At 55.2% G+C, this 12879-nt stretch overlaps 1 protein-coding gene across 2 annotated transcripts in view; it reads right to left on the bottom strand.

Moving 5' to 3' along the window:
- Window positions 1–12392, bottom strand: part of RET (ret proto-oncogene) — a 51719-nt gene extending 39327 nt beyond the window's left edge. For both annotated transcript variants that reach the window (XR_008378981.1, XM_053585620.1), the window contains exon 1: window positions 12091–12392. Coding sequence is in view for 1 of the 2 variants with exons in the window: in XM_053585620.1 (XP_053441595.1) it covers window positions 12091–12157 (67 nt within the window). In the remaining variant the exon portion in view is untranslated. The remainder of the gene's footprint in view (window positions 1–12090) is intronic.
- Between the last annotated feature and the right edge of the window lie 487 nt (window positions 12393–12879).

Raw genomic sequence — 12879 nt, 5'->3', positions numbered from 1 at the left:
CCTTTGTCGAGCTTGGGCCTGCTCACAGCTGTCCTATGTCTGCCCTCCACCCCAACACATACAGCCTGGCACCTGCAGCTGTGGCCTTCATGCCCCCACCATTAGCCCCTCAGCTGCAGCCCTCCCCATCCTCTCCACCTGCCTGAGTCTGGCCTACTGTCCTGGGTAGGCCCTGCCCCAGCTTAACCTCTGCCCTGGGCCCTGATTCTGTGGTGGCCTTTGCTCTCTTAACTCTCAGGGCACTTTGTCTGATGATAACAGGGGGACAGGCAGACACCTCATGCATCCAACCTGCTCTCAGCATGGACACTCACCATCCACACCTTGTGGACATTCTCCCTAGCCCACTTTCAGGATGAAGAAGGTAAGGCCAGAGGCCTCAGGGACCTGCCTGTGCCATATAGCCTAGGAGCAGTAGGACCAGCCTCCACTCTGGTATAAGCTGCTGTGGCAGGGGCTGTGTCCTCCAGACACTCTATCCATGAGCCAGAGGAGGGCACTGCTGGCTGTCCGTGGTGACAGGTGTGACTGACCATGTGCTCGGTGCCTCCTGGAGTGTGTGGAATGTCCAAGCAACTGGGTGGGCTTCCTGACAAGACATTCTGGGCCCTAGAACACAGCAAGAACACCTCATAAGGGGATCCCGGCTCTACCTCTTGACCTTGGCCCCTAGGGTCCTGAGGACTGCCCTACAGAAAGAACTGGCACCCTCCCCAGGCTGCCTGCCTGCCTTGAGAGCAGTGACAGCAAATGGGTCCTGAGTGATTCCTTGAGCAGCAAATGGAATGATCCTCCTGGCAGTCCCCAAATGAAGCAGGATGGACAGACACACTGACTGTCTCCTGGCCACACATAGTCCTGCGCACACAGGCAGCCAGTCGGCCCCTTCCCTAACAAGTAATTTTTGCTTCTGGAGAGATCAATGTCTTGGATCTTATGGTTGGAGACACTGGAACACCAATGGCAGGGACAGGAGAGCTGAAGGGGAGCTGAAGCTGTGTGGCTTCCCTGGTGCCACTTTGGCAAAGGTCAACACTGGGTTAGTAGGGCTGCACTGTCACACACCTTCTCACTGAGAGAGCACTGCCTGCCCCTTCTGAAGAGCCTGGCATGGGTGGAGAAGAGTGAGGCTGGTGAGGGAGGGCCCTTATTTTGAGCACCCTTGGGACACACCCTGGTGAGGATAACAGCAGCCTCCTGATGGTCCTGCGTGGGGATGCTGCCAGCAACAGCGCTGACACCTCTGTGATGCATCTTCTCATGCAGGCTGCCCAAAGGTGGCCTGAGGAAGGGACGCTTGGTTCTGGGATCCCTGGGGGACCTAGAACTTACAGGCCGTGTCTTGTATGTGGTGCATGTATGGGAAGCACGTGTCTGTGGTGGCTGGGACCCACAGAGCACGTGTGTGCGGTGTATGGTGGGGCGGGTGCTCTGACCAACTGCTTCTGTGCAGCTCTGCTGCCTGTATTATTAGTTGCTCTGGCGCAGTTAAAAATAATCCTATTCCTTGGGGGCTCTGGCAGACCTGAACTGCCCGTTCTGAAAAAATACCTGCCTGGGAGGCAAGAAGGAAGGCCAGGTGCTGCAGAATGACAGAGGCTGGAGGGAAGGGGTGGCAGCCCTGAGCAGGAGACAGTGTCCAGCCAGAATGGGGGGAGGAGTGGCCAGGGGTGGTGTGGCCTGAAGGTAGAGCGGAGGGAAGGCACCCGGCGTTCAGGCAGGGGAACAGGGTCAGCACAGAGCTGGTAGCGTGGATGTTGGCTGGAGACAGGAAGTCCAGCTCTGTGAGCCACAAGGTCATGGACTAGGGAAACCTGGCAGAAGAGGTGAGTTGAGCCAGATTGTGAATGCCAGACAACATTGTGGACTTGACCTGGGGTGACTCAGAGCACTGTACATTTGTGGTGGTGGTGCAAGGTGCACTAACCTGGGCAAGGAACTATATATTCAGTGCCTCAGTTTTCTCCTCTGTATCCAGAGACTCAGGGTTCCCACTTTGTAGGGGTACTGTGAGATAGAATGAGTTAATGCACATTAAGTTTTCAGAACAATGGCTGGCATCTAGTAAATGTTCACTGGAGAAGGCTATCCCACCATCACCACCATCTCTGTCACCTAGATAACTACAATACACACACCACCTCCATCACTACCAGCACCATCATCACCACTGTTACCAAACCATCATCTGCATCACCACCACTGCCATCTTCACTGCCACCACCACCACCACCACCATCACAACCACCTCTATCATCTCCACCATCATCCTCACCACCACCACTACCATCACTTTGCTGGCATCTAGATGAAAGCAGATTTCTGACCCACACTAACTATGAGAGGAAAGCTGGGCTATAAAGATCCACAGTGCCAGCACCAGGCCTGTCTTGTCCACTGTTGTATCCTGGAGCCTTTCCTGATGCCTGGCATAGAGCAGGCATGAAAGAAAGGTCTAGGGGCAGGCTCTAATAATTTGATTATCCGCAAGAGCCTCACTTTGGAAGCCAACTGCCCCTGCACATGTCTTCTTGGTCCAACTGTACTCACTTATAAGCCAAAGTCTCCTTCCTGCAAAATCTGACAGCCTATCCCATTCCTACTTAACTAAGTTTAAGCACCTCTCTGTAAAACCGTCAAGAAAACACTAGCTTGTGCACATGAATGGACAGCTTAGTGGATACACTGGTCACTCAATAAATGCCAAGGGCAGCTACTTCCCTAGTGTCCAGTGAGGATCCTGCACCATCATGGCAGTGCAGCCTCAATCCCAGATTTAAATTCCTTTTTCCAAAAATGCTGGGCAGGGGACCCAGTGTGGGGTACAGGTCTTCACAGAGAAATCTGTCCTTCTGGACCCCCAGCTGTGCAGGGTGGCCATAACAGCTGCATGAAGAAGAAGAGGGGGGCTCTCCTTGATCTCAGGGGTACCACCATCCCTACATGCACAGGCAAAGCCCTCTCTTTCTTAAGGCTCTTTCTCGCACCTTGCCGAACTTCTGCTGTAGAACAGAGATCACTCTCCCCATTCCATGCTAGGAAATGGGGGCCCAGAATTTACCTCTCACACTCATGGTCAGGCCCCAGTCCCCTGATACCCCTAAAATATCATGCAGCCCTCTGTCCTGAGTGGGGAAGAGGTCTGGGCATGGCTGAGGTTTGGCGGAAGGTCAGCAACTTGGCACTAGGAGAGCCAGCACCTCAGAGCAGCCCTCGCACATAGACACACCTTCCACTCTGAGGGACCCGGCCCCACACTGCACCACCCACACTCCCACACCCACCCAGACCAGCTGCAGCGGCCTGGTCAACTTGATGGATGCTCCTGCCCAAATGTGATCTCCCAGCTGCTGCTGAGTTAATCACTAGCTTGGCTGGCAGTTCCTTCCGGCTTCTATGCAAAGGAAACTGACAATTAGGTTACAATTAATTTCTTTCCTAGGGCAAGGCCTAGTTGGAAAAGCACTGGCCACCCAAGTGGCCTACCAATGACCAAGGGTCACCAGGCTGCCTCTGCTCTAGGCTCTTGAGTCCACAGCCTGGCTGGCTGCACTGTGCAGTGGTCCCCAGCCAGGGCAATGGGGATGAGGTGTCAATGGCTTTGACCCTGGTGCCTCTGGCCAAGGCAACTATCCCCTATGCACTCAGCAAGGCACAGTGACTCACAGCATGTCCACATGCTAATTTAAACAAGTTCCGACAGCCCAAGTATCTCTGTAAATACCCATCCAGGGTTTCCCTCAGCATCTTCTAAAAAGCAGGTACCCCTAGAAGTCTCTTCACACAGGCTTTATAACATTTCAGGGAAATATGAGTGGGAAATGGAGCCCTGAAATGGGGTGAAGGCCCAGGAGGGTGAGACCAAGGGTAGGCACAGTAAGGGTTGCCTGCTTGGAGAGAGCCCCTGCAGGGTGCCCACCTGATGCTAGCTAGAGGCCTCACTTGTTCTCTTGCTCACTGGACACAGGAGAACTGATGCTCAAGGGATTCTTCCCTCCCTCTGCCCCACCAGGTCCCAGTGCCACCACTTAAGAAGAGGTGGATATGCCAAAGTCAGTTATAGAGCTGAGAGCTGCACATCAGTGACAGGAGACTTGCTCCTGGATGGGGCAGAAGAATCAGGGCAGCCTTGGGTGGAGCGGTTCCCATGTGTCACACCCCTGCAGCTAACTGATCAGATGTGTCCTCATGTGCCCAAAAGAGCCTGTTGCGTAGAGCTGGGCCCCTCTGGGGACCTCTGCAGCTCTGGGGATAGAAGGGACTGGAAGGCCAACCTGCAGTCCCCATGTGTCCTTCTCATGGTATGCTGAGAGCAACAGCAGGGACCAAGGCAGCAGAAGGGGCCCCAGGCAGGGCCAGTTTGGACTATGGAGCAGAAGCTGGGTTCACAAAAGGCCTGGGGGTCTACTCTGGTGGAAAGTCAGGGGAGGAGAGCTGGGAGCCTCTGAGAGAGCATGTTCCAGCCCAGCCTCTGCCTTGGGTCAGACAGGCTGTTCAATCCTGAGGCCCCATGGCACACTGGGCAGACTATGTTGCCTGCATCTGGATGCTGCTGTCCAGCCCCAGATGTAAAGATCTCAAAGACTTCAAATTTAGGAGTAGAAAAGAATCCAAACCCAAGGCTGGGGTGGCCACATGGAGAAGGGGACGCCAGGCTTGTGGGACCAAATCTTCAACGGATGCTGGATGCTACCTCCACATGTGACAACTTATGCCTCCCTCTGTTTTCTTATGCGTAAAATGAGAGCTTTGTACCTGATGCCAAGGCTCCTCTAAGCTTAACAGTGACCCCCGTTGAGTTCATGGAACAAACCCCTGAACAGAGGCCAAGAGGCAGGAGAGTGGGCACAATGGAAATCAGGATGGGCTCTGGCTCAGGTAGCCCCTGGGGATGAGGGACATTAGGAGGAAATAGAATTAGGACTGCAAAGTGTCAACCTAGGACACTCATAAGGCAAGGTGACACAAGCCTAGTCCAAAGGAGAGGTTTCAGCTCAAGAGGAGGGAACAGAGGACAGGTCAGAGGGTCCGGCCCCATCCTGTACCACCTAGCTGTGTGGCCAATTCAGGCTCCGGCAATGACTAGGAACAGGAACTGCTTCCTGGGGGTACAGCATCTGCCCATAGTTCTTTGCCCCCTTTCAACCAATCAGATGTGGTAGGCTCACAAAGGTTTCCTGCCACTGGGCCAGCTCCAGAGCTGCCTGGGTGAACCACTCACTGGACCAGGAAAACAGCTCCAGGGCCCAGCAGCATGACATCACACCGCTGCAATTACAGTAATCAACTTACCCACAATAGCCTGGTTATTTTTAGAGTCTGGACTCAGGCTAAGCAAGAGAGGGCAACCCTAGGTTCTATGCTGCCAAGTCCCAGCACCTTCTCCTGCTCCCATCCTTTACAGGGAGGTTCCTGGGCATCCCTTTGTCACGTAAGAGTGGTGACACCATTGCTCTGGGACATTTGCCCTCAATGTGGTCTCAGAGCCTAGGGTCATCGAGGAGGAGGATGACTCAGTCCCCACAGGAGGACCTCAGATGGACCCATGTCCACCTCACAATGGACCTGGTGCTCAGGTACTGGCAGAGACGCCACTGGAAGGAGATAAAACAGCAAAGTATCACCCAAGTAAACAATGGGCAAAGAACTCAAAGAGAGACTTCTCCAAAGAAGATACACAACTGAACAATAAGCACATGAAAAGATGCTAAATATCACCAGTCATGAGGTAAAGTGCAAACCCAACCACAATGAGATACTACTTTGTACCCAGTAGGATGGCTACATATAAAACACACATACATGCACATATCAGAAAATAACAACTGTTAGGGAGGATGAAGGTAAACTGTAACTCTTGTGCTCTGCTGGGAATGCAAAATGATTCAGTTACTGTGGAAAACAATTTGGCAGTTCCTCAAAAAAGAAAACATACAGTTACCTATCAATTTCACTTAGATGTATACCTAATAGACCTGAAAACAGGGCCTCAAACAGATATTTGTAACATGGCAACATTATTCATAGTAGCCAATAGGTAAAAAATACTCAAGTCCTTCCAAGAAAACACCAGATGAACAGAAAAGTAAATGTGGTACATCCATACAATGGAATATTGTTCACCCTTATAAAGGATTGAGGTACCAACATATGCTACAATGTGAACTAACCTTGAAAACATTATGCTGAGTGAAACAAGCCAGTTTATAGGAAATATCCAGATTAGGTAAATCCACAGAGGCAGAATGCTCACTGGGGGGAAGGACAACAGAGAGTAACTGTTCAGCAAGTATGGGGTTTCCTTTTGGGGTGATGGAAATGTTTATACCTACACAGAGATGTCTACAACGTGCAACACAATGAAAGTGCTAAGTGCCAGGGAACTGTCTGCTTAAAAATGGTTAATTTCATGTATGTGAATTTCACCTCCATAAAAAAGTAAACTATTTGGCACCTGTTGCTCCTCCCACCACAGGCCCCTGCTGTGGCAGGCGGGATGACAGACATACAGAGTTTAACAGGTGGGCATGTGTAGATGCAAGTGTGTCTCCTCAAACTCCTGCCATGGCACACAGGCAAAATTACACAGCTCCCCCAGGCCCCTCTTGGCCTCAAAGCTCCAGCCCTTGGTACATACGCCTAGGTGTGGGCTCAGATATGGGGGCGGCTGTGAAGAGGGGGCCACTCCTGGGGCTGGGGGCCAGGCCAGGCTGTGCCACAAGCAGGGCACAGTGGACTCTGTTAAGCCACTGAGACTAGGGGCTTCTGTTATCAAGTACAGTCTCATCTACTCTCACAAGGTTGGGGATGGGGAAGCAAAGATTCAAAGCATCCTTCAGTCAAGACTTTTAAGGCTCTAGGGAGTCCTGTCTATGGACCTGCTAGATAAATCTCTTAATAAAATGCCCTGCAGGCTGCCCACCCTCAGGGTCACAGAACCAGACTGTCCCCTTTGCGATGACAGAGCACATCCCACATCATTCACCCTACAGGTGAGGAGGGCTGACCACTCCTCAGCTAAGTGGCAGGCTGGAAGGGGCTCAGGGTTTCTGAGGCCACAGCAGATACACCTCATGCAATGGTGGAAAGGCAGGATGGGGAGGAGACAAAGCGGAAGCCCCCAACACCAGCCTCAGTGTCTTTGCCTATTTCACTGGCAAGAAAAGTTTGAGGAAGAAACCAGTAAACTATTCCCCACACCCAGACACCCACCTTTAGGTTGCAACCCTAGTGTCATCCTGAGGGACTGGCAGCCCCCCAGCATTTCCCAGGTCATTACTGAAATTTTAGGAAAAGCACATTTTTCCTTTTCCCCTTTCTTGAACAAAAAGATGAGAATTTTCTGGAGTCAACAGAGGCACACGCAGGAATAGGAAACAGTCTTGATGACCATTCACTGCTCCCCTGCCTGCAGCTCCAGGGCCCCATTGCCCCTCAGGAATCTCTCTTGAGCCCTGGGCTTCTGCAGAACTCAGACATCAGCACCTCATGTCACAGAGGAAAGGACCAGCTAGCACTGAAATCTAAGAGGGTGCTCAGGTCCCCCAGGGCCACAGGCATCCTGAAGGGCCACAAGAATCTCACCCATCAGGTCCTAGACCCAGGCTCTGCCTGCCAGAGCCCCCAGCCCCAGCCCCTCTAGGTATTGCTGGTATCAAGGAAGAAAACCTGCATCAGCCAGGAGGGTATGCACACACCTGTTCAGGTGTACAGGTGACCTTTCTATGGTGGTGCTTGGGCTGCTGTACATTGTGGAGCTACCCACGAGGCAAAAGCAAACAGAAATGTTTGCTCAGGGCTGGCCACCTGCTTTCTCTAAGGCCCAGGTGCTACCTAAACTGCTGCCCTTAAGGTCCCAGTGGCATCACCTGCCCACATCCAGGCTCTCTAGGGTGCAGTCTCCAGCAGGAGAAGCTAAGGGAACAATAGTAGCCAGCTGGTCCTCTTGCCCTACCCCTGCCTTGCCCAGGGTCTTAAGAGTAGACTGCTCAGGGTCCACTGGCTTCACAGCCTCAAGCCTTGGAGGGGGTGGGTCCTGAGCTCCCTCCACAATCCAGTCAGCTGTGAAGCCTGAACTTGATGGAGGCCCACGGCCTATCCCTGGCCCGGCACCCAATTCAGAGGATGAGGCAATGAGGAAACCAGGAGGTGGCCTAGGCCACAGGGGCTACCATGTGTCCTGGGGCTTTGGTCAGGAGAGGGCCTGTCCCCAAGGTCCTCTGAGGGAAGATGGAACCCTGCCTCAAGGGACACAGCACTGCCTCCCCTAATCTCTGCACATGCCCTGGCTGCCACACAGTGTGGGGAGCCAGGTGGACTCCCAGAATCCCAGGACCTGTGCACCTTTCAAAGGTGCAGTCCCCATGGGAGCAGCATCCAGGTAGCTTGACTTGAGTCACATTGAGCAGAGCCAGGATGTGCTCCCTGCCTGGTGATTCACTAATTCCACTTTGCCTCAACACACCCACACACACCCACGTGTAACCACGTGGTATTTGTTGTCTCCCAGAGCACCCCCGGCCCCTGAAAAGCCAAAGGGGAAGCAGAGCTCCCCTCAGAAGTGTTTGCCACTGATTGTTACTATTATTGTTACTATTAAGTCACTCACAGGAAAACATTATCAGAGAGGAGGAAGTAGGGAAGTGGGGGAGGAGACAGCACACAGACTGGTCAGAGGGCAGCACAAAACCAACTGGGAATTGGGGCTCTGCAGTGGAGATGTGGCCACCTTCACAGATGGAGGCCGTGCTAGGCAGAGCTGGGCTGCTCTCCCTGGGCACCCAACTGACGGTTTTCTTCTCCCAGCCTGTCCTGTGTCTCTATGGAGGGCCCTGAATTGAACAAGGAAACACACAGGTACCCACAAGCCTGGCATCCAGCCTCCCTACCCCTACACCCCCTCCACTCAGCTTGGGGACCTGGCTTCTGTTAGATGCCAGGGCCCCAGGTAGACACTGTGTGCAAGAGCCACTTGCTGGGTGTCCCGGCTGGGTGTCACCTGCACCTCCACCAGCACAAAGAGGTCTTCCTGTCACACCTACAGCACATGTAGCCCTTCCCCTGGGCCACCTCTGGGCTGACAGGGCTGTACCTGGTTCTGGTCCCAGACCCACCAGACTTCCAAACATCAGCTCAAACTCAGAAGAGCCCATTTCAGCCATCTGAGCACAGTGCCCCACATCACTCCTGTATCTGGGCCAGGCTGTCCTCGAGGTGGGTGACTCACCAGTGGGTGGGCAGGCTCAGAGCCATTTCTCTCTCCTGGGCCCCTCCTGAGTCCCAGCCCTGGCCACCACTGGCCCAGAGACAGGGCTTGCAGAAAGTCAGAGGACCAAGGGTGAAGAGTTCCTAAGTCCTCTCCACTGGCTCCTATGGGAGCCTTAGTTTCCTCACCTGTGAAATGGGCAAACAAGGCCACAATCAAAGGCTTGCTGGCAAGACAAAGTGAGTTAGCGAATATGCAAGCTTGCAGCACAGCACCAGCATGCTGTGAGGTCTCCATAGGGTGGCTGTTGCTTTATCAGCCTTATTCAGCTAAGATAGGGGGACCTAAAGGGTCCTCAGTCAGGCTGCAGAGGGGCAAGGCTTCGAGGGGGAGACTGCAGCTTCCAGGCCCTCCCTTCCCCTTGGCACCCCAGGCTTCGTTTTGACAGATACCGTAATTTTTAATTAGTTTCCTCCTCCCTGGCTAAAAGGCCATTAGCTCCCCATTAGGTGAATGCATCCCATTTTCTTCACACCACCAAGGAAACAGTGATTTACTTAGCTTATCCCTAAAGCAATTCTGTAAAATAAAGGCAATTTAGCAAATCAGCTCAGTAAACTTCCCCATTTGTTCTCTGCTCATAGGCTCCATACTCAGGGGCCTCCCAGCTGGCCCAGCCTCTCCCACTGAGTGGTGAGGGCAGCTCCTAAAGGCCAGAGGGGCTCCTGGGCTGGAATGGAGAAAGTGGAGACCCAGTGAGCCTGCAGGCAGAGCAAGCCTTCCACTGGCCCTGGTCAAAGGGGACAAAAGAGAAAAGTGGTAGCGGAGCTGCACCCCTCTGGTCCTAGGTGCCTGCCTGGCTCGTTGGTGCTAGTAGCAGTAGGTCCAGGGTTAGGGCCTTCCCTGAAGTTGGGGGTGCTGAGTAAAACGGGACCCAAGAGGCCAAACCTGGGAGATTAGAGATAAGAGGCTCAATGGGGAGCTGCCAGGCCTGCCTGAGTGTGAGTGTGTGAGCTGGGGAAGGACCCTCACCTACATCCCTACCCACTAGGCCCATCCACTAGAGTGCTACATCCGCAAGAGGGCGCGTGAGGCCAGCTCTCCCTGCCGGGTGGAGGTGGTGGGGGGAAGTGCCAGGGCTTACTCCTGGGTCTGGGGCAGCTTGAGCCACCCACGCCTCTCCAAAGGCTCCAGCTGTCTCCTCCTGGGTGTGGGGCTGCTTCTCTACTCCAAGTGCCACCAATTGTGGTTTCCTGATCATCCCAGGGACAGGGGCTCATGTTCTCTGTACTGGGGAGGCTGTCTGCAGCCATCCAACTCTGTAGACTGGGGACTGGGCAAGGAAAGCTACACGCATTCCTCATGCTGGTCCCAGAAGCCTGGTCCTCATAGCCTCACCCTGGCACTAGAATAAACACAAGCCTGTGGGGTGTGGGGAAGCCCCCTACCCACACCTACGTAGGGGCTTCTAGCTCACATCTGACCATGTGGCCCATCTGACCATGTGGCCACAACTACAAAGTTGCACCTCAAAGAATCAAGAAAGCTTCAGGACACCTTTTTTACCTCTGCCCTGTGTCTTCCTCTGCAGCTCTGTGACTCCAAAGTCCCAACCCAGGGAATGGACTCCTCCTCCCCATTCTTATGGGTGGGAAGGCAAGGGCTTATCTCCTGCCCCTCTGTACCACGGATAGCCTTCGCATGTGATGAGCTGGGGAGCCAGTCACACACATGAAGGAAGCCTCAGGCAGGAACTCAGTCTGTGCAGAACTTGGGGCTAGAGGCAGGGTGACCACAGCCTCTTCTGTTTCCAAAGGCTCCAGAGAGAGAAAGCCCTTTATAGGGAGTGGAGGAGGGTAGCCAGAGCGCCTTCCCTCTCAAGCGGAAACTTGGTTCATACAGAAGTACTCAGGAGGGGATCCAGTGAGGGCCAGTTTCGGCGCTGGCCAAAGGGGTGACGATTCTACGGCCTTGAGGCTCATTCTATCAGGGTTTGGGTGGGGGCAATTTGACCAGTCTTCACTAGGCCACACCTAACGCTGGGATCCCATAGCACCAGTGCTTTCACAAGGCATAGCACCGACGCTGGCCGCACACAGACCCAACCTACCCCACCCCACCCCAACCTGGTTAAAAGCACTAAATGTTTTTGACATCTGACATAGCACGGAGTGGTGCTATGGTCCAAAGGCCACATCTTCAGGAGTCCCTGCCGGGCAGCGGCACACCACGCCAAGGCTGCTGGGAGGGACTTGGATCCTGGCCGGCCCTCCAGGGAAACCGCTTCAGAAACCACAGTCTTTTTAAAGTTTTTTAAAGACCAGGGCGACAAAGCAACCTTTTAAAGAAGAGCCTCCGGGAAAAGCAACCTTTTAAAGAAGAGCCTCCGCATGCCTCGCCGGCCAGGGCGACAGAGCTGGAGAAAGAACGCATGGACGTGGAACACGGAAAGGAAACCAGGACCCAGTGGTCTTCTTCAGAAATAGAATTCCCCGCGCAAGCCTTGGGCTTTCTGGAGCTACCTGACCCGTCCGCCCACGCCTGCACAGAAACGGCGGTCCCATTTGCTCCAGGATGCGTGGCTTTGGCGCGAGGCGCAGCCAGGTTGCGACGCGCGGCTGCGGCTTTGGCTCTGGGCACGGACCACCGCCCCCAGGCCCGTGTCCCATTGCTGCCGAGGACCCGCCCAGCCCGAGGCCCGGGGCGCCCTTCCCGCCGCCCAACGCAGTCACCTCGCTCCCAGCCGAAGCTGGGTGGCCGGCCAAGGCGCAGCCCACTGTCCACTGCAAAAGGAAAAGCGTTTCGAATGTGTTCACTCCGCCGCTCGGCGAGCGGCGCCAACTTCGCCCCAGCCGCTGTGGGAAGCGGCGGCCGCCAGAACTCACCTTCGCCGAGCAGCGGCAGCAGAAGCAACAGCCGCAGCCCCGCGGTACCAGACGTCGCCTTCGCCATCTGTCCGCGCGCGCCGGGGCCGCGGCTGGAGGGATGGCGGCTCTGGCCGGCGGCTCAGCGGTGGGGTGCGGCGCTCAGCCCGGCTGCCCCATGCCCGCTCGGAGCGCGGCGGTCTCGACAGACGCTCCGGGCGCGGCGCGTCGGGGCGCGGACTCTGGGACACTCTGGGATGCTGCGCGCCCTGCTCGGGTGGCGGGACTGAGGGAAGGCGAGCGCCTGCTGCACCCGAGGAGCAGGCAGGGGCGGGGCGGTGCTTGGGGCGGACCGGGGGACGGGACGGGCGGGGCCAGGGTGCGGGTAGGGGCGGGGCTCCTGGTATCCGCCGGGGCCGCGCGGGGTACGGGTAGGAGTCAGGTGCGGATAAGAGTTGGGTGCGGGACGTGAGCTGCTGGCCAGAGGGCTGCGTGTCGGAGTCGGGTGCGAAAGCTGGGTGCGGCCAAGAGGAGCGCGGTTAGGAGCGTGGTGCGGACTAGGTGGGGCACGGTGCGGATAGGCCCGCGATAGCCGGGTCCGTGCACCTCTGCACACTCAGCTACTCTTTCTCACCCTATACTCGTGCCTACGGTCCCTGCGTTTCGCTTTTTCCGGGGCTTAGAAAGAATAGAGAAACCACGCAGGGATGCAAGGTCTGGCAGGCTGGCGAGGGGTGAGACCGAGCCGGACTCAGAGAAGGGCGCCCCTCCTCCAGGCTCTCTGCGCCGGGCGCACCCTCCGCCATTTCT

This window comes from Nycticebus coucang, chromosome 3 (genome assembly GCF_027406575.1).
Source record: "Nycticebus coucang isolate mNycCou1 chromosome 3, mNycCou1.pri, whole genome shotgun sequence".
Taxonomy (NCBI): Eukaryota; Metazoa; Chordata; class Mammalia; order Primates; family Lorisidae; genus Nycticebus; species Nycticebus coucang.
The sequence above is the reverse complement of the archived record's forward strand: the minus strand, read 5'-3'. Positions and strand labels throughout refer to the sequence as shown.